The sequence below is a fragment of the Bufo gargarizans genome, chromosome 1 (assembly GCF_014858855.1).
Source record: "Bufo gargarizans isolate SCDJY-AF-19 chromosome 1, ASM1485885v1, whole genome shotgun sequence".
NCBI lineage: Eukaryota > Metazoa > Chordata > Amphibia > Anura > Bufonidae > Bufo > Bufo gargarizans.
The window spans coordinates 676,440,119-676,466,343 of NC_058080.1; the positions used below are offsets into that span (position 1 = coordinate 676,440,119).

The 26,225-nt window shown below is 43.8% G+C and overlaps 1 protein-coding gene across 1 annotated transcript in view; it reads left to right on the top strand.

Annotated features, from left to right (window-relative positions):
* The window catches only part of LOC122936185 (interleukin-12 receptor subunit beta-1-like), an 85,651-nt gene that overhangs the window by 18,645 nt on the left and 40,781 nt on the right, over positions 1-26,225 (top strand). The window contains exons 6-12 of the mRNA XM_044292270.1: positions 1,957-2,075; positions 14,841-14,976; positions 16,867-16,946; positions 17,368-17,575; positions 19,626-19,787; positions 21,488-21,607; positions 24,392-24,544. Of these exons, the coding sequence (XP_044148205.1) occupies positions 1,957-2,075; positions 14,841-14,976; positions 16,867-16,946; positions 17,368-17,575; positions 19,626-19,787; positions 21,488-21,607; positions 24,392-24,544 (978 nt within the window). The remainder of the gene's footprint in view (positions 1-1,956; positions 2,076-14,840; positions 14,977-16,866; positions 16,947-17,367; positions 17,576-19,625; positions 19,788-21,487; positions 21,608-24,391; positions 24,545-26,225) is intronic.

Sequence of the window (26,225 nt, forward strand, 5' to 3'; positions counted from 1 at the left end):
ACATGTACAGCATTGTGATGGCAAAGGCTCCAAAATTGAGCCTGCTCAATCAGCTGTTGGTATAACACACTGCTTCAACTGGCAGGACTGGAGCTACTTCCAATTACACCATTTTAACACTTACGATGCTCTGTTTAAAAATTGCAAACATAATATATAATACACATAACATTTTATTTTAATTTTTTTTAAAGACAAAAATATCCACTAAATAAATTTTTCTCAATAAGGGCTCATGCACACGAATGTATTTTGTTTCCGTGTCCATTCCTTTTTTTTGCGGATAGAATGCTGACCCATTCATTTCAATGGGTCTGCAGAAAATGCTCTCTGCATCCGTATGTCTGATGTCTGTTCCATAGTCCCGCACTGTATTGTGGACAAGAATAGGCATTGTTACAATGGTTCCCCCCCAAAAAACACGAATGTTACACGCACATCATCCGTATTTTTTGCGAGTTCGCATTTTGCAGACCGCAAAATACATACAGTCGTGTGCATGAGCCTTTACTCCAATTTTCTTCATCAATATCACTGGCAACACCCCGCACCCTCACTAATCAGCTATAATAATTGTACTTTTTATTGGTGGGGGGGGTCCAATTTTGAGTTTTGCTATGGGGCCCCATGATTTCTACGTACGCCCCTGCTTCTCACTATGTTTGTTTACAGCTCTAGAGGTCACAGAACAGATGAGGAGGGGGTGATCACACTTACAGACACACAGGAGGCTCCTATAATCTTCAGAAACAGTGTAGAAGCAGTTCTTTTATCAGGCTCAGGATCTCAGCTAGCTTGGACATGCCCACACTTCCTCTCTGCTATCTTTTGTGTCTCTGTTACGGCAGGCTCGGGTCCGGAACTTGTGTCTCTGATCCTGTAGGCACTGGACAACAGGCAATAGACATCCTTTAATCCCTAAATGTACCTGAGGACTGACCCGCTCACTCAACTTTCTCACCTTTCTTCAACAACCTCAGTAAAACCCATAAAAATCTATCTCACTGATACAAAGTATTACAGGCTAACCCTGCCCAACACTATTTTATATTTGTCACCAGATGCCAGTATGACCTAGGCGCTGTGTTTTCTAGCCACCAATGGGAATGTGTTTTTAACTGGAGCCATAAATCATACAGGTGTGCAGACCAAATTGAGACCACAAGGAAAATCTTGAATAGGTGGTACCTTACCCCACATCGACCCGAACTCCTCCAATGTATGCCGGAGACGTTGTACAAAAGTTGGAATTATTTCCACATTTGGTGGGAATGTAGCATTATTTGCTCATTCTGTAAAATAAACATTTGGGGTATGAGTTAGAATGGACTCTTCACTAGCCCAGTCCCTAGGAATCGATCATTTATCGGTTCCAGATGGCCAATTGACACCCCAAGTTCTTATGTTAAGTTATGATTAGATCACACAGAGCTATAAAATGTAGGACTTCAAAGCTCCCCCCCCCCCCCCATGCATGTGGGACAGAGTTATCATTATTATACATCCAGAAAACTGCACTTTGCAACTTTTTAAAAGAAACTTGTGCCACTTTTCTGCCCCGGTGGGTTTCTACGCTGGCATTGATGCTTTCCCAAAAAGGAGGCGTGACAGGGGCAGGGCCAGTAACCCCGTCACATTTGTCATATTTTACACTAGTTTTCTGGAGTAAAAGAACACTGAAATGTATGCCAGCCCTTGGATATCAGTATAGTCACATAGACTACCAGATGCTGCCTAATTTATGACGCCTCATCCTAAATAAGGCACATCATTCGGCAGCGTGCCTGTTTATCATAGACTGACTTACACTGGGATATTATAAAATATATATACTGTATACGTGTTTAATCACAGGTTATGCAATCATGGGGGTCATGTTTTTCTTGTCTATAATATGTGCGTAACTAGCACAGTCTATAATGACTAGTGATATAATGAATACTTTTTCTTTTTTAGTGAATTGTCAGTCTCCAAAGATCCAACATGCGGTTCACTCAGGAAACACCTTAAGATTTCTGCTGGATAAGATTGGACAAGTGAGATATCGAGAAATCATGTCATCCCAGTGGCACACTGTAAGTCGCAAGAGCAGTGATTTGAGGGAACTTATCAAGCCCTGCACTCCAGAATACTGGCTTCAAAAGTTGAAAAAGGGCTTTGCCATCTTTTGGAGTTTATTAGTAGGGATGAGCGAACTTCAAGTTTTGAAGTTCAAGTTCGAGTATATGCTGAATTGCGTTATGGATTCCTTTACCACAGACCATAATGCAATTCCATGATGGAATGTAAAACGGAATGCCTTTAGAGGCATTCTGTTATTCATTCTGTCATAATAGAAGTCTATGGCCTGAATAACGGATCCGTCCGGTTTCCATTATGCAGGAGAGGACTCTATAGACTTCTATTATGACGCAATGCATAATGGAATGTCTCTAAAGGCTTTCTGTTTTGCATTCCATCATGGAATTGTGTTATGGTCCAGGGTAACGGAATCCATAACGCAATTCAGCATATACCCAAACCTGAACTCAAACTTCAAAACTTAAAGTTTGCTCATCCCTATTTATTAGTACAAAACTGTGTGACATTTAGTATTTTTACATTTACTCCAGTTTTGAAAATAGGGTTGGTAAAGTGAAGGTGGTGAGCCTGTCTAGCTGCTTTATGCTAAACTGTCGCAATCTTACTTTAAAAATTCCCTTTCACTCATAGTGAAAAAGTGACAACCATACTAATTGTACTTTAAGGCCCCTTTCACACGAGCGTGATGGATATTGATGGACGAACATTGGCCGGGACGTTTCGCGAACGCGAGTTCGCGATCAAATGTTCTTGAACCACGCGTTCGCGGAGGGCACTATTCCCTTTAATGGCAGGCAAACCTGAAAAACCTTCAGATCATATTTGCAGCCACTAAATACTTACTAGAAGTGCACAAATAGTCCCACAACATGGACAGTGACATACCAGAGGGGGAACAAAGGCAAAAAATATGTATTTTAATCAGGGGCCATTTTTATGCGTCTTAAAGGGAAACTCTCAAAAATGTGCCCTGCTGGAGCCTAGAAAATTTTTATTTTAGGCCACGGGAGTACGGGCTCCAAAAATTATGCATTCACCTGACAGAAAAGAACAAGTGATTATGTGGCTGGAGGTACATTAGGCGGTCACCAGGGGCGTTTCTAGAGTCTCAAAAGATCTGGGGCCCAAGCCCCAATGCATATGGCCCAATTCTCTAAGTCGACCGACCGCCCTAAATACTAGCACTGAAAACATTTTACTGTATTTGCTATACAGCTATACAACAGCACATACCTGTCACATCAAGTGCCTCCAGGTGACGTCTACTCTGATGTAGATCTTCTGTCATCATCTTCTCCATTCGGTCCGAATAACTTCTCTCAGCCGCGCCTCGTCTCTGCAGACATCTTGGCTTCCTCACTTTCTGTACCCCCAAATACTATGCTGAAGAAAAATTAGTGAAGAAAATGCTGAAGAAAAATAGTAACAGTACTCCTCATAGTCCCACCAATAGTAATTCCCTTCTAGAATGCCCTCATTAGTAATACTGCCCCCTAAAGTGCCCCAACAGTGATAGTGCTTCCCAAAAGTGCCTCCATTAGTAGAAGAGCCCTCCAGTATTAATAATACCCTCACAGAGCCCCCAGTAGAAATAAGGCCCCCTATTGTTCCCCCAGTGGTAATAAAGCTCTCTACAGACCCCTCAGTAGTAATAAGGACCCCATAGTGCTCTTGGTAGAAATAATGCAGATCGATTAGTCCCTCCTATAGAGTCCCCAGTAATAATAACGCCTAATGTCCCCTGGATTTAAAATGCCCCCAGTATTTCTAATGCCCCCTACTGTTATAATGCTCACCCTGAAGTGCCCCAGTATTTATATCACCCCCTACTGTTATAATTCCCTCACAGTGCCCCCAGTATTTATATTGCCTCCTACTATTATAATGCTCACCCTGAAGTGCCGCCAGTATTTATATTGCCCCCTACTGTTATAATGCTCGCCCTGAAGCGCCCCCAGTATTTATAATGGCCCCTGTAGTTATATTCCTCCGTTTACTGTCCTCAAAAATTATAATTCCTCAGCCCCTTCAATATACAGTCCCACGTAAATAACATCACCCACTCCCCAGCCTCCTTCAACATACCGTCCCATGTAAAGAACATCACCCCCTCAATATTTAGTCCCATGTAAATAACATCACTACCTCCCCCAGACACCTTCTACATACAGTCCTATGTAAATAACATCACCCCCTCCCCAGCCACCTTCAACATGCAGTCCCATGTAAATAACATTACCCCTCAACATTTAGTTCCATGTAATATCACTCCCTCCCACAGCCGCCTTCAACATATACTCCTATGTAAATAACATCACCCTGCTCCAACCACCTCCAACATGCATTCCCATGTAAATAACATCACTCCACCCCACTGTCCTATGTAAATAACTTCCCTCCCTTCAGCCCTAACATACAGTCCCAGTTAAATAACTACAACTCTCAACATTGCTCTGCTTCTCACACTTAGTAATCTACTCCTTCACTTACCGATCCTCATGTAGCAGACCTCACCACAGCTTTTTCCCAGGACTTCACTGCTGAGCCATCCTCTCCTGCACTGGTCACATGATGGTGACATCATGGTAGGTCCTTTTCAGCTACTGCATTCAGAACTGATCACATGGACTGTGATGTCATCACAGGTCCTTCAGATCTTGCAGGGCATTAGATTCAATTGTATTGCTGTCCTGAGGATGGCAATACAGTTGGATCTGTCTGTCAGGCAGTACATTCAGGGCCTGAGCCAAAACATCAGGGGCCCAGGCCCAAAATGTTTTAACCTAGCAACGCCCCTGGCGGTCACTAAATAACAATTTTACTGTAGGCCAGTGGAGTACATGCCCCAAAAATTAGGCATTCACATGACAGAAAAGAACAAGTGATTATGTGGCTGGAGGTATATTAGGCGGTCAGTGGATAGCAATTTTACTGTATGCCAGTACAGGCCCTAAAAATTAGGCATTCACCTGACAGAAAAGAACAAGTGATTTTTGTGGCTGGAGGTATATTAGACGGTCAGTGGATAACAATTTTACTCTAGGTCAGTACAGGCCCCAAAAATTAGGCATTTCCCTGACAGAGAGGAACTTGTAATTATGTATCTGGAGGTACATTAGGCGGTCTCTGGATAAAAAATTTACTGTAGACCACTGGAGTAGAAGCCGCAAAAATTAGGCATTCACCTGACATAAATGGCCTTTTATGCCGCTGTATATACATAAGACAGGGACCATTCTTTGTTCTGAGTGGTGGTGGATATGTGTGGGCTGGCATGAGGAAATTCAATTACACGTGGTCGTCACAGGTGTTGAATTCCTCCAAGATCCATGCCTCATTTATTTTGAGAAATGTGAGGTAGTCCACACTGTCGTGAGCTAGGCGAGTGCGCTTATCGGTCACGGTACCCTCTGCTGCGCTGAACGTCCTTCCGCACAGGACACTCAACGAGGGGCAAGACAAGAGTTCCATGGCAAATTGTGCCAGCTCTGGCCACAAGTCAAGCCTGCACACCCAGTAGTCCAGGAGTTCCTCGCTTCTTAGAGCGTCCACATCGGCCGTTAATCGATTCCCTGAGGCTGGATCCAGAGGGCGGCTCTCGATGGGTTGGCTGCAAGAATGATCTCATATCCGAAGTGACCAACACATCTTTAAACTGCCCTCTTCTTGCAGGCGCGGTAGGATTGGTACCCGCACCTGTTTCACTGTGGATGGAAATTCCTCTGCCAGCGCCCGCAATAGCAGAATGCAGCATCTCTCGCAGCAAGGCCTGGAAATGCTGCATTCTGACAGCCCTCTGTGATGCTGGTAACATGTCCGCCATTTTGTGTTTGTACCGGGGGTCTAAGTTCGTTGCCACCCAGTACTGGTCCTTTCCCTTTATGCTTGTTATACGGGGGTCCCTCTTCAAACACTGGAGCATAAAGGCCCCCATTCGCACTAAATTGGAAGCGGTGGAGCACCCTGGCTCCTGCTCATCGCCCAGGAGAATGTCGTCCTCGGTCTCCTCCCCCCAGCCACGGACAACACCAGGGATCCCCAAAAATGTAAAGTCCCCCTCAAAGCCTGATCTTCCTGCTCCTCCTCCTTCCCCTAGCCACCATCCTCCTCTTCAGACTCCTGCTGATTTGTCTCACATGGAGTAGCCCCCCCTGGGAATTCATTCAGCATTGCGACTTCCTCATCTTCCAGCTTCTGCTCCTCAACGGCTTGATCAATGACACGACGCAATGCACGCTCCAGAAAGAAGGCGTAAGGTACGATGTCACTGATGGTGCCCTGGCTGCGACTGACTAGTTTGGTGATTTCATCAAATGGCCGCAGAAGTCTGCATGCGTCGCGCATGAGCAGCCACTGGCGTGGTAAAAAGAAACCAAGCTCCCCAGAACCTGTCCGGCTGCAGAGTTCGTACAGGTAGTTGTTAACGGCACGTTGCTGCTGCAGCAGTATATCAAGCATATACAAGGTGGAGTTCCAGCACGTCGGGCTGTAACAAATCAGACGTCTGATGGGCAGGTGGTGTCGCCGCTAAACGTCAGCAAGGCGAGCCATGGCCGTGTAAGATCTTCTAAAATGGCCAACACGTTCTGGACCCCGGGGTATTGGCAATGAATTGCTGCACGACTAAGTTCAGGACATGTGCCATGTATGGCAAGTGTGTCATTTTGCCCTGTTTCAGCACTCTCAGCAGATTGGTACCGTTGTCGCACACCACTTTACCAATTGTCAAATTGAGCGGGGTTAGCCACTGATCGGCCTGTGACCGCAGAGCTGAAAGCAGTGCAGGATCGGTGTAGCTCTTGGCTTTCAGGCACAACAGCCGCAGCACAACATGGCAACGTCTCACTTGGCATGTCAAATAGGTTCTGGTGAGCTTGGGGGTGCAACGGAAGAGGCGGTAGCAGTGGAAAAGGAGGAGTCAGCCGAGGAGGAGACGGAGGATGGAGTAGAAGAAGAGGCAGGCCTGCATGCAATCAGTGGCGGTAACACCGTCAGAAGGTTCACCCAGTGGGCAGTAAAAGTTATGTACCTTCCCTGCCCGTGTTTGCTAGACCACGTTTCTGTGGTCAGATTTATTTTGGCACCAACACTGTGTGCCAGAGATATATTCAATTGCCGTTGAACGTGGCCATATAACTCTGTAATGCCTTTCTGGGAGAAATATCTCCTTCCGGGGACCTTCCACTGTGGTGTGCCAATGGCCACACATTTTCTAAAGGCCTCTGAATCCATCAGTTTATATGGCAGTAGTTGGCGGGCTAGCAGTTCCAACAAGCCATCGGTCAGCCGTTAGGCAAGAGGGTTATCCGGCGTCATCAACTTTTTATGCTCGAACATTTGGGCCATGGAAGCCTGCCTTCTGCCAGATGAACGCGATGACGGCGCAGTGGAAGGTGGAGTGGAGGACAAAGGGGAGGAGAGAGAAGGAGAAGAGGCAGGACATGGAGTTCCGGGAGTGTGGCTTTGTGGGTTCTGACAGCGTTGCTTCCACTGGGCTCGGTGATGGGAGGCCAGGTGCCTTCTTAAGGCAGTTGTCCCTAGGTGAGTGTGGGGCTTACCATGACTTATGCATTGACAGCACAGGCTGCAGATGACAACACTATTGTCAGCAGCTGACATGTTAAAAAAAAGCCCACACTGCGGAGCCATGTGCTGGCGTCCTGGGAGCGCAAGATGTGACCGTGCATGGTGGATGGCTCGCTCCAGATACATTTGCAGTCTGCTTTTTGCCTCCTGTGCACTGCGAGTTCTGCCTGCTTCTCCTCCTTCTCCTCCCTATCTGCTGCTCCGTCTTTCCCTCTGAACTCCCCTCCTCTTCCTCTCTTGTGGGCACCCACGTGACGTCCATCAACATGTCATCATCATCACCTTCACCACCACTGACATTAGAGATCTCGGAGTAGGCAGCAACAGTGGGGACCACCCTCCTTGGGCTGATCTGGGTACTGTCATCAGACCGCTGGGTGGCTGCAGTTGCTACCTCCTTTTCCTCATCTGATGCCAAGAATGGCTGCGCATCGGTAAGGTCTGGGAATGGATAGGAAAATAATTCCTTGAGTGGAGGGGCTATGGTGGTGGTGGTTGTGGTGGTGTCTTTGAGGGTGCACACAGCAGAGAGTGAGGAGGGTGCAGATACAGAGGATGAGGAGGGTGCAGAAGCGGAAGGCTGAGTGAGCCACTCAACCAACTCTGGTGCGTCCTTTGATGTAATCGCACGCACCTTCTCCAACTTAGGCTCTGGCCTGGTGCACCTGCCCGACCCCTACCACCCCTGCGGAACGGTCTGCCTCTTCCTCTGCCTGTTATTTTCAAAATGACCCTATGCCAAAGTCCCTAGAGAAGAGCAGTATTTGTGTAAGCAGGTATATCGCAGGCCTCAATCAGTATTTAGTGGAAGGCGGTATATCGCACCCCTCCATCAGTATTTTGTAGAAACAGGTATATAGAACGCCTGAATCAATATTTGGTGGAAGCAGGTATATCGCACCCCTCAATCTGTATTTTGTTGAAGCAGGTATATCAAACCCCTTAATCATTATTTTGTAGAAGCAGGTATATCGCATCCCTCAATCAGTATTTTGTGAAAACTGGTGTATTGCAGGTCCTCAATCAATATTTGGTGGAAGCAGGTATATCGCACTTTTAATCAGTATTTTGTGGAAGCAGGTATATTGCACCCCTCAATCAGTATTTTGTAGAACATCGCCATATATTCACATGTTTGGCAAACAAGCAAAGTTCGCTGCGAAGCGACCGCCGGGCGAACCGCAAGGCCATCTCTAGTGACAGATTAGGTCCGGATGCATTCAGGGTGCGTTCAGTGAAACTCGCACCATTTTGCAAGCAAGTTCAGTCAGTTTTGTCTGTAATTGCGTTCAGTTGTTCATTTTTTTTTCCGAGCGAGTGCAATACATTTTGATGCGATTTTTGCGCGCGTGATAAAAAACTGAAGGTGTACAAACAACATCTCCTACCAACCATCAGTGAAAAATGCATTGCATCCGCACTTGCTTCAGGATGCAATGCGTTTTTCACTGAAGCCCTATTCACTTCTATGGAGTTAGGGCTGCGTGAAAAACGCAGAATATAGAACATGCTGCGTTTTACACGCTATGCAGAACTGATGCGCGAATTTTTTTTTTATGAATGGGTCAGGATTCAGTGCGGGTGCTATGCTTTCACATCACGCATCACACCCGCGCGGAAAACTCGCTCGTGTGAAAGGGGCCTTAGAATTGCAGTGGGAAATGTATCTGTTTTATTATTTTGGAGCACCAAGAAACAGAGAGGTACTGGAACTGGGAAAGATTACATTTTTCCAATTTCATTACATTCTTGGCATAAAAAAAAAAGACTTAAATGGTCATTAATGTTTCACACAACTTTGCATAAATCAAAAGTACAAGTGACCACAAGAAACTTTATAATATGTTTTATCATTGAGAATTGGCTATTTATCTAGTTATCAGCTGTTTCACTAGCCCAACCCCACACCCCTCTAAAGAGAGACTGAACAGCTACATAGGTATCTCACCACAAGTGGTTTATTCACAAAAATACCTTTGAAATGTCCTACAGTATCCTGGAGCTGTTTATGAGTGACAGTGTGACAGGAGGCAGATTCTCCTCTACTTTCTGTGTGCACAGTGGATCAGAGTTAGTCTCCACCGACCATGTTTGGAAGAACTGCAAACTAGATATTCAGCAAGCACAGAGGAAAACTGCTAAAAAATACCAGATACAAGTGATATAGTGGCCATAAATAGTGTTATTCCTCATGTACTCACATTGTACTATTGGTTAATGCAAAGCTTGTTATGCTTTAAACTTAATAAGAGGCTTAAATTCAGTGTTTCTCTATGCTTACAGACTACAAACAAATCCTGTGTGTAGTCTGATCCTGCAGTCAAATATTATTCCACTCATATTCTCCCCTCTACAACTGTTAGTAAGCAAGAAGAGAGTAAAACGTCTGATTGCACAGGGTTTATAGGGTTTAATTGTGGATAAGCATTTGAAGATGAGCTCTATACACAAAGCTCTATATACAGACGTGGACAAAATTGTTGGTACCCTTTGGTCAATGAAAGAAAAAGTCACAATGGTCACAGAAATAACTTTAATCTGACAAAAGTAATAATAAATTAAAATTCTATAAATGTTAACCAATGAAAGTCAGACATTGTTTTTCAACCATGCTTCAACAGAATTATGTAAAAAAATAAACTCATGAAACAGGCATGGACAAAAATGATGGTACCCCTAGAAAACACAGAACATAATGTGACCAAAGGGACATGTTAATTCAAGGTGTGTCCACTAATTAGCATCACAGGTGTCTACAACCTTGTAATCAGCCATTGGGCCTATATATATGGCTCCAGGTAATCACTGTGTTGTTTGGTGATATGGTGTGTACCACACTCGACATGGACCAGAGGAAGCAAAGGAAAGAGCTGTCTCAAGAGATCAGAAAGAAAATTATAGACAAGCATGTTAAAGGTAAAGGCTATAAGACCATCTCCAAGCAACTAGATGTTCCTGTGAGTACAGTTGCACATATTATTCATAAGTTTAAGATCCATGGGACTGTAGCCAACCTCCCTGGACGTGGCCGCAGGAGGAAAATTGATGACAAATCTAAGAGACGGATAATCCGAATGGTAACAAAAGAGCCTAGAAAGACTTCTAAAGAGATTCAAGGTGAACTTCATGCTCAAGGAACATCAGTGTCAGATCGCACCATCCGTCGTTGTTTGAGCCAAAGTGGACTACATGGGAGACGACCAAGGAGGACACCATTGTTGAAAACGAATCATAAAAAAGCAAGACTGGAATATGCCAAACTACATGTTGACAAGCCACAAAGCTTCTGGGAGAATGTCCTGTGGACAGATGAGACAAAAATCGAAGTTTTTGCCAAGGCACATCAGCTGTATGTTCACAGACGAAAAAATGAAGCATATCAAGAAAAGAACACTGTCCCTACTGTGAAACATGGAGGAGGCTCTGTTATGTTCTGGGGCTGCTTTGCTGCGTCTGGCACAGGGTGTCTTGAATCTGTGCAGGGTACAATGAAATCTCAAGACTATCAAGGAATTCTAGAGAGAAATGTACTAGCCAGTGTCAGAAAGCTTGGTCTCAGTCGCAGGTCATGGGTCTTGCAACAGGACAATGACCCAAAACACACCGCTAAAAACACCCAAGAATGGCTAAGAGGAAAAAATTGGACTATTCTAAAGTGGCCTTCTATGAGCCCTGACCTCAATCCTATTGAGCATCTTTGGAAGGAGCTGAAACATGCAGTCTGGAAAAGGCACCCTTCAAACCGGACACAACTGGAGCAGTTTGCTCATGAGGAGTGGGCCAAAATACCTGCTGAGAGGTGCAGATGTCTCATTGACAGTTACAGGAAGCGTTTGATTGCAGTGATTGCCTCAAAAGGTTGCGCAACAAAATATTAAGTTAGGGGTACCATCATTTTTGTCCATGCCTGTTTCATGAGTTTATTTTTTTACATAATTCTGTTGAAGCATGGTTGAAAAACAATGTCTGACTTTCATTGGTTAACATTTATAGAATTTTAATTTATTATTACTTTTGTCAGATTAAAGTTATTTCTGTGACCATTGTGACTTTTTCTTTCATTGACCAAAGGGTACCAACAATTTTGTCCACGTCTGTATCAAAGCCAAAGTTGCTTCATTTTTACTTTAGATGCATTTGAGTAATAAAGCAATGGTTGCAAAGCTGGACATTTCCTTTAAAGTGTAACTGTCATATTCTTATTTGCTAGTTTATTAGAGCTAGGCATGTATACCTGAGTTAGTCTGTCAATGATCGTCAAAAGTAATATCTTCCATTAATGTCTCCTGTCCCTTTCCACTGGTCCCTTGAAAGACTGTTGCTATGGCTTGTCTGTCTTCTTTTTAGTATAAACAGAAGACAGAGGGGCGTTCCTTCACACTGCATGCCTGCTTTAGGCTTCAGAGTGAGGAGGCGTGTCTCTTAGCAATCAAATCTGATTGGCTGGCAGGAAGCTGCTGGCTACAGCAAGTGTATATGTGAAGTGAGGGAAGGCAGTTTTGGCCTCAAAGAACTGGCAGAGTAGCCATCTTGAGAAGATTGTAGAGGTTAAAGGGAACCTGTCACCTGGATTTTGGGTATAGAGCTGAGGACATAGGCTGCTAGATCGCCGCTAGCACATCTGCAATATCCAGTCCCCATAGCTCACTGTGCTTTTATTGTGTCAAAAAAAACTATCTTATATATATGTAAATGAACCTTAGATGAGTCCTGTCTCCTCCATGCTTCAGAGATGAGTCCAGCGTTTTCTGACTCTGAGCCCAGCCACGCCCACTTTGAAGGAGCCCAGCACCGCTCTGCATCCTCCAAATCTCCTCCTTGCTCCCCGACGTCATAAAGCTAGAGCGCCGTAATCTTGCAATGCGTGAGCTAGCGCATGCGCAGTTCATTGCCTGAGGCTGATGCCAGCACAGGGAAGGAACACTATGCTGACACTGCGCATGCGCTAGCTCGCGCATTGCGAGATTACGACGCTCTAGCTTTTTGACGTCAGGGAGCAAGGAGGAGATTCGGAGTATGTGGGCGGTGCTGGGCTCCTTCACAGTGGGCGTGGCTTGCCTTCTTACTTGCCTAATTTACATACAGTTGCAATAAAAAGTATGTGAACCCTTTGGAATGATATGGATTTCTGCACAAATTTGTCATAGATGAAGATCAGATCACATTTTAAGTCACAACAATAGACAATCAGTCTGCTTAAGCTAATAACACACAAATAATTAAATGTTACCATGTTTTTATTGAACACACCATGTAAACATTTACAGTGCAGGTGGAAAAAGTATGTGAACCCCTAGACTAATGACATCTCCAAGAGCTAATTGGAGTGCGGTGTCAGCCAACTGGAGTCCAATCATCGAGATGAGATTGAAGTTGTTGATTACAGCTGCCCTGCCCTATAAAAACACACACCAGTTCTGGGTTTGCTTTTCACAAGAAGCATTGCCTGATGTGAATGATGCCTCGCACAAAAGAGCTCTCAGAAGACCTACAATTAAGAATTGTTGACTTGCATAAAGCTGGATAGGGTTATAAAAGTATCTCCAAAAGTCTTGCTGTTCATCAGTCCACGGTAAGACAAATTGTCTATAAATGGAGAAAGTTCAGCACTGCTTCTACTCTCCCTAGGAGTGGCCGTCTTGTAAAGATGACTGCAAGAGCACAGCGCAGACTGCTCAATGAGGTGAAGAAGAATCCTAGAGTGTCAGCTAAAGACTTACAAAAGTCTCTGGCATATTCTAACATCCCTGTTAGCGAATCTACGATACGTAAAACACTAAACAAAGATGGATTTCATGGGAGGATACCACAGAGGAAGCCACTGCTGTCCAAAAAAAACATTGCTGCACGTTTACAGTTTGCACAAGAGCACCTGGATGTTCCACAGCAGTACTGGCAAAATATTCCATGGACAGATGAAACCAAAGTTGAGTTGTTTGGAAGAAATGCACAACACAATGTGTGGAGAAAAAGAGGCACAGCACACCAACATCAAAATTGCACCCCAACTGTGAAGTATGGTGGTGGGGGCATCATGGTTTGGGGCTGCTTTGCTGCGTCAGGGCCTGGATGGATTGCTATCATCAAAGGAAAAATAAATTCCCAAGTTTATCAAGACATTTTGCTGGAGAACTTAAGGCCATCTGTCCACCAGCTGAAGCTCAACAGAAGATGGGTGTTGCAACAGGACAACGATCCAAAGCATAGAAGTAAATCAAAAACAGAATGGCTTAAACAGAAGAAAATACACCTTCTGGAGAGACCCAGTCAGAGTCCTGACCTCAGCCCGATTGAGATGCTGTGGCATGACCTCAAGAAAGTGATTCACACCAGACATCCCAAGAATATTGCTGAACGGAAACAGTTCTGTAAAGAGGAATGGTCAAGAATTACTCCTGACCATTGTGCACATCTGATCTGCAACTACAGGAAACGTTTGGTTGAAGTTATTGCTGCCAAAGGAGGTTCAACCAGTTATTAAATCCAAGGGTTCACATACTTTTTCCACCTGCACTGTGAATGTTTACATGGTGTGTTCAATAAAAACATGGTAACATGTAATTCTTTGTGTGTTATTAGTTTAAGCAGACTGTGATTGTCTATTGTTGTGACTTAGATGAAGATCAGATCACATTTTATGACTTGTGCAGAAATCCATATCATTCCAAAGGGTTCACATACTTTTTCTTGCAACTGTATATATAAAATCTTTATTTATTTATTTATTTATTTTACACAATAAAAGCACACAGAGCTATGGGGACTGGATATTGCGGATGTTCTAGCGGCGATCTAGCAGCCCATGTCCTCAGCTCTATACCCAAAATCCAGGTCACAGGTTCCCAACAGCCGTAACTAAGAGAAAAACTCAACGAAAACAGTGGTAAGTGAAGAAACTAAAGATTGCTTTATGCATAATGCTGCTTCAGCAGTAACATATGCTAAAACTGATTATTATTTTTTTTTATGAAAACATGACCGTTACAGTTTAAGTTGTGTAGTTGTTGATCATTTGCCCTCATGTGTAGGTAAGGGTACAGGAAATGGACAAAACTAATAACTAAATCAAGACATTCTCCGGAGACAGTTTCCAGGACAATAAACATTTACTCATAACTGATATATAATGACCCCGATGAAGAATGATACTTGGTTCCTTTTTTCTGTAACAGATGACTGTAACACACACGGTGTTCAATGTGTCACTGCCGGGAGCGCAAGTTCCAGAGTCGTATGTCATGCAGCAAAGATGTTACAATGAATCCTGCTTTCATTGCAAATGGGAAACTGAGACAATAGTTCCACATGGTGAGTACTTTGTTCTTGTTTTACTTCCAAGATTTCTTCAACATCATCAGTATCAGAAGTTCATGTATGTTTACTAATGAGCATAGAAACGGTGGCGCCCTTGATCATGGGTTAAAGAGGTTGTGCCACCATTATATGTTATTTTATTGCGTAATTTATTTTCCATTACAAAAATGCTCTAGCTGCGGGATATTCTCTTTACTTCATTATAATGGTGCCCCCTGGTGTTTCATCATATAGCAATGTGTACATCCACCTACTGAGGTAGTCCCATATGCGAGGTTACATCATTGAACTGCAACCACAATATAAACTGTTAGAAGCTGTGAATGTTACAGTGAGAGAGCTTCAGAAAAAAAGGACACCCCCCTGAACTGTGATAGGGGGAGAGCAGCAACAGAAAGGGCACACCCCTGCATTGCTTCGTTAAGTGAGTGGAGCTGTCCCAGAAAAAGAAGCATACCATCAGTTCAGTAGTCATGTCAATATCAATATATTTTGCCTTGTAGGAAATATGGAGGAGGCTAGACATAGAGGACTTCCTCTTGCACCACCATAGTGCTAGTTATGACAATACCTTAGCGAGGGTTGCGGAATTCACCATTCAAAGTATTGAGGAAGTTCCTAAAAATTGTTCATTTTCATATTTCAGTGTGTCCCCTTTACAGGAAGGTGCATTGGGCATGCATTCAGCTACTGTATTTAGTCTGTACATGACAGTTCCCAATCCAGAGAGGCCTTTTACATAGGCTGACGCCCAGGCATTTATCAGGAATGAACTGTTTCTTCCCAATAATTGCCTGATTGTTGATCCAACGTTGAGATGACTTTACATGCAGCAATCATCCCCTTTCTGTAGCAACGAAAGATGCTGCTGCAATCGGGTGATCGGCGGCATATTTCCATGGGGCATATCTAGTTCCAATAATTACCCCAATCCTTGGCTGGGTAAAAGCACCTTAAAGGTTGCCATAAACCCCCATACACACTCAGATTGGCCAAAGTGCATATGTTCTCATTAGGCAGAGGAAAATAAGCCACTTCCAGAGACCTCTTATGGCAGCTAAGGCTAACTTCACACTAAGGTCACAAGCTAACCCGAAAGGCTGTGCCGGTAGAGAATGGCCTACTGGATTTTTCTGGATCTGGCATAGCTGGAAAGTGCCGTGCACAGCCACACGCCATTAACTATAATGGGATCCAGTGGGGATACCACCACTCCCCAGCATTCAAATGGTTGTGCAAGTTTGAATGGGGTTTTTGCAACCCTCCCCCTTTCTTGGCCAGACCTGTGAAGGGAAGATTACTTACCTGCTGGCGCTGGCTCCCTGCTCCTTCTCTACCAGGCCTGGCCTGCTCCCATTGGATTCCCTCGCTGTAAACATCCAGTTTGACATGGCTGCAGCCAATCACTGGCCGTGGCAGTGACCTGCTTCCCTTGAGTCAAGACAAATGGTCAAGCGACACAAGAGGAGAAAGTCACCACCGCACAATTCCTTTAAATGGCAGGATTTGGCCAAACAAAAACTGTTGCGGTGGGATCTTATTATAATTAAAGGAGTCCAGGGGGAACATGGGACTATCCAGCTATGCCGTATCTAGAGAACCATGGCAGTCTGTTCTCTGCTGGAACTGCCTGCCAGATTAGCTTTGCCGTTAGTGTGAAAGTAGCCTTATCTCCCATGTGAATAAAGGATCAGTCATATTGAAATCCACCATGCTTTTTCCTTCAACATCTGCCGTCGGGTAGAAATGTAACACCCATGTACACATTACATGGTTGGCTGATGTTCATCTGATGCGTATGGGCACCTGAAGAGTTATGTGAAAGTAAAGTCCACTTTCAAAATTAATGTTATTAACCTGTTTCTTTTTGTTATTTCCTTTTAGAATTATTAGGAGCCCCAGATATTATTGTCACCACGGAGAAGCTATCACCGGGCAAACAGAGACTGACTGTTGAGTGGACGGTACTAAGAGCTCATTGGTTTTTATGTTTGCACACATTAGTATATAGTTACAAGAATATTTGAAGAACCAGAGATGTGGACGTCAGCCATTCAGAAAATATAAATTAAAGGGGTTATCCCACTAAAAGGTTGTCCTCAAGTCTCCTCTGAACAGAGTCTTAGTGCGTTCCTCAGTTCACCACTCCATTCATTTCTAGGGGGCTGACTGTATATAGCAATATACCAGCATTGACATCTTTTTATAGACAAGTCATTAGCCTATATACAGTAAGTTGAAGGCTGTGGATGTTGGGTTTGGCATGTGCCAAGTGGATCCTATGAAGATGACATAGAAGGTGTCTGACCAGGGCGGTGGGGTTACTTATTAGACCTATTCTCCATATCTGTACAGTGGTCACGCTCTTTGTCTTCCCTTCGGCAGTATACCAGTCATGACTATGTGGATGGATACCATGTCATTATACACAGGCTTCCAAACAGCTGTGGTTACAATATCGCCTTAAACACAGCAAATACTGAGGTCCATATGAACCTTTCTGTGGCTTTCTTCAATGTCTCAGTAACGGCTTACAATAAGGCAGGGAGGTCCAGGTCAGCAAGCGCTGTGGTCCCTCCTTTGGCGACACCAGGTAATATTTCACCAGCAGTTTTATTATGTCTATAACATGCAACATTATTAAATATCTATGTAGAAATCTAATTTATATATAACACGAACGGCTACAACAGAGCATGTTCTGCTAATTAACAAGAATTCCTGTAGTAAAGGAAAGACCTGATTCTTGATAACATACTAATTTCTTATTCTTTACTTAAAGCCTGTATTACACCTCGGCAGATAATCGCTTATGTGCATTCATAGTAACGCTTGTTAGCGATCATCTGCCAGCGTAATACTGCTGCCAACGAGCATTTGCTCGTTTATCGGGCAATCCAAGTCTTTTGATAGGTTTAAAATTTTTCGTTTGCAGGCAGCAGGTTGTGGTGACTAATAATTGATCTGCTATCGGCAAACAATGATTCGGTATAGGGAAGAGCGATGGCATAATGATTGCTCCTCCCTATACTGAGGAGGAGATCACTGCATGTTATAGCAGCGGACTCGTCCAATAGCGAGCAGACGATTGCCGTGAAGGAAGGCTTCCTTCCCGGCAATCTCCTGTTAAATCGGGCTGTCTGATACAGCCTTAGGTTGGCCATACACATTAGATAAACTTCAGCCTAACCAGATGATTTTGGAGTGACCAGCCACCCATCTGATGCATGGAAGCCTCCTTACTCTACTCAATAGAAGAAGGTCTGGAGGAAAGGGGATAAGCTAAGGATCAGAGCTGTTGGATTTCAACTGCTTATCTTTTTGTCCTCTGGATATGCAAAGAGGTCTCTTCCAAGAAAGAGAACCATCTTGCCGGTGCTTCTATTAGAAGTGGCTCCCTATGAGTCAAGATCCATTGACAACTGTTTCAGGGTGCTTCCCCTCATCAGTAGAGATTAAAATTCTGGCTGGCTCAGGGCAATGCCTTGGAAGATGCTTAGGCTGAGTTACTTAATGTCTTTAAAGGGGCCAGTCCTATATGGAAACTTATTGGCAAAGCTCCATAGGAAATGAATATGCAAAGAAGTATCTCCCAAGATGAGTCAAATCATTGACTCATAGGGAGCCACTTCCAATAGGTGGAGCGGTGAGATGGTTCTTTCTTGGGAGATACCTCTTGGCATATTGTTTTCCCATGGAGCATTGCCAATAAGTCTCCATACCATGGAGAACTTCCAGTAAGTCTCTGGACACAGGCATGCTTAGATGAGCTGAGTGGCCATGTATATGGGTAGGTTGGGAGAGAGAGCTTGTTCAGCTGACAGCTATCTAATGTGTATGGCCGGCCTTAGGTAACCTGTAGCTTTACAGATGCTAGGGAAGAACATGGCAGAAGCACCGAAACTTACAGGCAGAGGCATAGCTGGAGGCATGATGAAGCATTTGTGCCAGATACATGGGGTAGTACAGGCGGCCATACACATTCAATAGCTGTCAGCTGAAAGATCGTTCAGCCAACAGCTATGTCTCCCGGCTCCGTGCTGGCTCCCCTGTTGGCTAAACTTCTATGTGTAGTCAATGGGGAGAATGGAGAAAGCTGCTTCCAAGCACCTCTGGAGACCTCTTATCTCCTGGGAGATCAGAAGGATGGGGTAAAAATATTCACTTCACCCTATCCGTCTGATGATTTCAGGGGAGAGTCAGGAGCTTCTTTAAAATGAATTTGTTCCCAGAATTATGATATCTTATCTGAGCGACTCTGATTTAAACACAGGGGCTCCTATTTTTTTTAGTCAGTCATTTTCTTAAAATCCCTGTTGAGCAGCTCCAGAGGGACTGAAGCATTGGAGTCTGCTAAATGCAGTGCACATGCACAAAAGTCCTTGTATTTATGAACTCCCAAAACACCAACACCCCCCATCCCCCAACCCACAGCACACCCTTTTCTAAAAAGTGCTGGAGGGAACTGGGATATGGAGGTGCAAAGCGGGAAGGCCAGAGGGGAATTGCCCCTTTCTGTCCTTCCAGGAATCTGCTCCTGTCCGAGTGAAATGGTCTTGGCTCTTATCATATTAGTCATGACAGACAATATGGGATGGTGAAATGACATTACATTAATTTAGATGCATATTTCTCCTTTGCAGAATTACCAGGGAAAATAACTGCGACCTATAAAAACAACACAATATTACTCACTTGGAAACCATTTTTTAAATGTGATTTTGTTGTAATCAATTGGGGCACCAACTACTCACAAATGGAATCAAAAATCCTCATGCACAAGATAGACAATTACTCCATTCCAGGTAATGTTTTTTATCTATTATGACGGAATTCAAAACGGAATGCCTCATTATATTCCGTGATAATGGAATCCAAAAAGGAATTCCCACAGAACACGAACGCCAACGCCGAACCCGAACTTGACTTGAAAACAGCGAGTTCGCTCATCCCTAGTATCTGATCAGTGGGGGTCCGACTTACGGCACAATTGCTGATCAGCTGCTTGAAGAGGTTGCGAAGCTTCAGTAAGCCGTGGACTCCTCGCAGCCTACCCTGAACTAGTCACATCATCATATTTATCAGTCACATGGCCAAGGCGCAACTCCATCCCATTCAAGTGAATGGGGCTGAGCTGCAATACCAAGCACAGCCACTATACAATGTACGAATCTGTGCTTTGTGCCAGAAAAGTGACGTGAAGAAGGTTGCAAATTTTTGTGCAAACATCATTTGTGCAAAAACGTTTTGACTTTTTGAGGATTTTTGAGCAGTTTGAGCTTTTACACCACTCATCTCACATTTTTAAAAGTGGAGCTAAGCAAGAGAGGAGTGGTCCCTTGTAGACTGTCAGATTTACTATAATTTACACCAGAAGCAAGTTTTTCTTTATTGGCACATGGACTGAGTGCTCGGCTATCTTCAGATCTTTCATAGAGGTGAATAGAGGATGGCCACGTATGCATGGTCTGCTCTCCTTCACTTTGGGGACCATGTTCTGGAGATAGGCGCAGATCCCATAGGTAGTACCCGCACCTTTCTGATATTGATGGCATATCCTAGCAATATGTCAACAACTACCTTTTGTGTCACCCCACTTCCTCATAGATTGTAAGCTCTTGCGAGCAGAACCCTCACTCCTAGTATTTCAGTTGTACATTAGTCAGTAACTTTGTGATGTCTTTTGTTTTGTACATTAACCGTATGAATTTGTAAAGCGCTGCGGAATATGTTGGTGCTATATAAATAAAGATTATTATTATTATTATTATGCCGACCAAGCAAACTTTGCACTGAATATTGAGAATCATTAACAAAAAAAATGTTCTTTGAGTTTACCAAAAAGTAGAAAAAAAATCTGAAAATTTTGCTTGGTAAAAGATAAAGAAAGCCATAAGTACAATGAGGGTAATTTACAAAATTCACTACACCAAAAATTGGCATAAAAAAAGTTGCAAACCCTGGGTTTGAGACTTTTCAAATATAATTGTGACAAATTATTTGAAATTGCCATTTTTATGGCCCCCTCGATGGTTTCAAAAAAAGGGACTGGATGAGGACATGGGCAGGCCAACAGCCCCGGCAGATTTATTATCATTTATGCCAGTTTTCTGGTATAGATTTGATTGTGTTTATTGTAGGTGCATATATGTAGCATGTGCATATATTAACTTAGCATATCCTCCGTCAGCACAGGGGCTTAGTAAATTCCAGTTTTTGATAAATAAGCCTCAATGTCGGTAACTGGCAGGTGTGGAGTAAGTGTGCTGTGGCTCCCTGGGCACAAATTGAGCAGGATTAATAATTTGCATCAGCAGCATTTATCTACTCATGATGCCCAAATGGTCCATTCCCCCCTGTACTTAACTTTCTGTACATGAAAAGCACAAGGGTCCTTAATAACAAACCTGCTGACAGCTCCACATTCCCCCCTTCCCATAAGTAACTAATAGACAACCTGTGCACATTATATACCCATCTATCCTGGTGTTGTATTTTTTTCCAGGGTCATTTGAAGCAATGAAACGTTACACGATCGGGATTTACTTGTATAGCTTCTGTCAGTGTAGAGACTCTACTGAAGAAACAACCTATGGACTGACCTATATCTACACAGAAGAAGGAGGTATGTACGACATACTGTAAGAGGAACGAGCCATACACTGTTCTATATCTATCTATGAATCTATCTCATATCTATGTACAGAGGTGTAGCTAGGCTTTCCAGCACCCAGGGTAAAGATTCAGCATGTCCTCCTTGTGGCCCGTTCATAGTAGTTATGTTTTCCCTGTGGCCCCCTCACAGTAGTTATGTCCTCCATGTACCTCCTCACAGTAGTTATGTCCTCCTTGTGCCCCCTCACAGTAGTTATGTCCTCCATGTACCTCCTCACAGTAGTTATGTCCTCCTTGTGCCCCCTCACAGTTGTTATGTCCTCCTTGTGCCCCCTCACAGTAGTTATGTCCTCCTTGTGCCCCTCACAGTAGTTATGTCCTCCTTGTAGCCCCTTCACAGTAGTTATATCCCCCCTGTGGCCCCTTCACTGTAGTTATGTCCTCTTTGTGGCCCCTTCACTGTAGTTATGCCCTCCCTGTGGCCCCTTTACTGTAGTTATGCCCTCCCTGTGGCCCCTTCACTGTAGTTATGCCCTCCCTGTGGCCCCTTCACAGTAGTTATGACCTCCCTGTGGCCCCTTCACAGTAGTTATGTCCTCCCTGTGGCCCCTTCACAGTAGTTATGTCCTCCCTATGGCTCCTTCACAGCAGTTATGTCCTCCTTGTGCCCCCTCACAGTAGTTATGTCCTTCCTATGGCCCCGTTCACAGCAGGTATGTCCTCCTTGTGGCCCCTTTACAATAGTTATGTCTTCCCTATGATCCATTCACAGCAGTTATGTCCTCTTTGTGGCCCCTTCACAGTAGTTATGTCCTCCTTGTGCCCCCTCACAGTAGTTATGTCCTCCTTGTAGCCCCTTCACATTAGTTATATCCCCCTGTGGCCCCTTCACTGTAGTTATGCCCTCCCTGTGGCCCCTTCACTGTAGTTATGTCCACCCTGTGGCCCCTTCACAGTAGTTATGTCTTCCCTGTGGCCCCTTCCCTGTAGTTATGTCCTCTTTTTGCCTCCCTCACAGCATTAAGGCCGACCTTTGGCCCCTAGTGCCCCCTACAGCTTCCCTGATGATCAAGCACGACAAAACACAAAAAGCACGACAAACACATCAAGCTGCTGGAGGCTGATTCCCGGCCTTCACCGCTCCTCCCACACCCCCAGCATCGCCATGTGCGGCCTGCTGGGGAGCGCCGGAGCTAAGTGGAAAAGTGAAGCAGGGAGCAGACGGCACCCTGCTTAACAATGTAAACAAACTGCCCAGCGGATGCGCCCTCAAGCCTCTGCACCCAGGGCACGTGCCCTGCTCCCCCCCCCCCCCCCCCCTTGCCAAGCCCCTGCAATCTATGATCTATCTCTCTCTCAGTCTGATGTCTGACTCCGATGTTACTGTCTTACATACACTAGGTGACTGGGGAAGTTTGTGAGCATTTACATATAGCCAACTGGCAGGGAAAACAGTCACCCCATGCCCTGGAACCCCAAAGGCTGCTCTGCCACATTAGAAGCAACCAGTATTAGTCCTCATGCACATGAATGTATCCATTTTGCAGTCCGCAAATCGGGGATCCACAAAACATGGACACAGTCTGCATTTTATTTGTAGACCCATTGTTTTCGATGGGTCTGTTGTCCGCATCTTGCGAATGTAGTCTGTCTCTTTTGCGGAACGGACATACGGATGTAGAAAGCACAAAGATGATCCATGTGCTGCCCACATTCATATGTCCTTTGCGCAAAAAGATAGAACATGTACTATACTTGTCTGCAAAATGCAGCCCCTGGAACCACTGAAAACAATTGGTCCGCAAACAAAAGCAGATGCGCCACCGACCACATCTGTATTTTGCAGACCTTAGGTCCCATGCACATGACTATATTTTTAGTCGTCATCCGATCTGTATTTTTTTGCAGATTGAATGTGCACCTATTCATTTTAATGGGGGTCACAAAAAAATGCATAGCACCCGTGTGCTGTCTGAATCTGTATGTCCGTTCCACTGCCCCGCAAGAAAGTGGGGCGAGTGGAACGGAAAAATTCGAACCAAGCATAGTTAGTGTCCATGTTTTGCGGATCCATGATTGGCGAACCACAAAACGGAGACGGTCGTGTGCATAGGGCCTTAAATAAATGGCCCAGGGTAGGAAAGAGGCCCTATTATAGGTTTTAAGGGGACTATGACGAAACCGTAGCTTGCAGGAAGATTGTTTCACCACTATTTACCATTCCGGTGATCCGGTCATCTGGGCTGTGCTCACGTGACCGCCTGACTCTGGCGGCAGGAGAACTTTTTAAAGTTATAACATAAGTTTTATTTTCATGCAGTATAGACACATATACTAGTGATTTATAGAAAAGCTTCTGCCACGATTGAGAACACACAATACAATACCGTGAACAAATAGGCTATTCCTACATTACTAGCCCATTTATACACATACATATGGAAGAACTGTAGTCAGCCATCTCTCCCAATCTTCCCATACACATGCATGCTCAGCTCGGCAGTTGTGAATGGGAGAGGGGAGAAAGCTGCTTCCAGACACCTCTGGTGTAAGGCTGATCTCCAAGAAATGGGAACCAAGTGTGCAGAAGAAGTCAGAAAGTTCATGATGGCTCATCTATATTTTTTGTGGTGCAAACAGGAACTCCACCTAGGACATTCAGACATTCTTACGGTAATTGCCATATAAATAGAAATCCCTACTTCCTGCTATTCTCAGTTCATGACCATTTTCCACATTAATTATTATCCATATGTGACATTGACGGTGTCTTTTTTTTTCTTCTTTTTTTAAGTTCCAAGAACAGGTCCACGTAATGTCACCGTGAAAAATGTCACCAAGACTTCCGCCGTCATTGAGTGGGAAGAGATTCCGGCAGACGACTGCATGGGATTTTTATTGGGCTACAGAATTTCCTACATTGATACTTCAGGAAACCCCAGAAAAGGTATGTGATATAAAACCACTTTCTGCGCTGCTCACTGGATGCAGCTGGTATCTTTTCTGTCAAGGTCCTGGACCTTATTGGAAGGCTTATCTTCAGTACAGGTCATCAATATCAGATCATTGGGAGTCCGTTAGCTGGCACACCAGCTAGTTTCACTACTGTACAAAGCAGACCAGATGGAGTTGGAAGCAGAAGGCTCCATCCACTGTGTAGTGACCAGATCCGGTATTTCAATGCATTTGTCAGACGGATCCACATCCGGATCCGGAAACAAATGCTATCTGTTTGCATACGGATTTCCGGATCCGGCAAGCAGTTCCAGCAACGGAACTGCCTGCCGGAATCCTCTAACGCAAGTGTGAAAGTAGCCTAAGTAAATTCTGAGTTATGTTTTTCTTGTATTTTTACTCTTTAATTTCTAATTACTCTTATTTTTGCTCCTGTTGTGAATGTGATTGCTGCCGTTATGCCAAAATGTCCCCACTGAGGGACAATAATAGGATTTTCTTCTTCTTCACACTTTTCCCCCCCAAATACAGTCTGCTATGTTTCCCCCACACTGCAGCCTTCCTGTGTGTTTGCACTAGTCTCTCCTAACTGTATAGTCATCGTGCACCTTTAGTATTAACCCTTTCCTCTGCACACTGTAAACTGCCCCTATACTTCACCCCCTACTCTAGTCCTTACTGCTGACAGGCATAATACACTGCAATATAGAAGTATTGCAGTGTATTATATCAGAGATTGTATTGTCTAGTCCCCTAGTGAAAAATTTGATACAAATCTTTAAAAACTTAAAAAAAATTCCATTAGAAAGAGGTTTATTATGTTAAAAAACAACAAATAAAGTACACATAGTTGGTATTGTCGTGTCTGTAATGCAACAATGTAAAAATAAAGCAGAATGAAAAACTGTTTCTTTGATTCGTCTCCTCACCTCCAAAAAAATAAAATGAATAAAAAGTGATCAAAAAGTCATATGTACCCCAATAAAAACTACAGCTTGCCCTGCAAAACAAAACACCCTCACACAGCTCCTTCAAATGAAATATAAAATGGTTACACAAAGAATTATTTTTTTATTACGCGATAACAGTATAACACGAAAAACGAAATACCGTACATTTGGTATGAATCCTCTGACCCACAAAATAAAGGCAACGCTCATGAATAGAATTACAGGGAGTGCAGAATTATTAGGCAAGTTGTATTTTTGAGGATTAATTTTATTATTAATCAACAACCATGTTCTCAATGAACCCAAAAAAACTCATTAATATCAAAGCTGAATATTTTTGGAAGTAGTTTTTAGTTTGTTTTTAGTTTTAGCTATTTTAGGGGGATATCTGTGTGTGCAGGTGACTATTACTGTGCATAATTATTAGGCAACTTAACAAAAAACAAATATATACCCATTTCAATTATTTATTTTTACCAGTGAAACCAATATAACATCTCAACATTCACAAATATACATTTCTGACATTCAAAAACAAAAAAAAAACAAATCAGTGACCAATATAGCCACCTTTCTTTGCAAGGACACTCAAAAGCCTGCCATCCATGGATTCTGTCAGTGTTTTGATCTGTTCACCATCAACATTGCGTGCAGCAGCAACCACAGCCTCCCAGACACTGTTCAGAGAGGTGTACTGTTTTCCCTCCTTGTAAATCTCACATT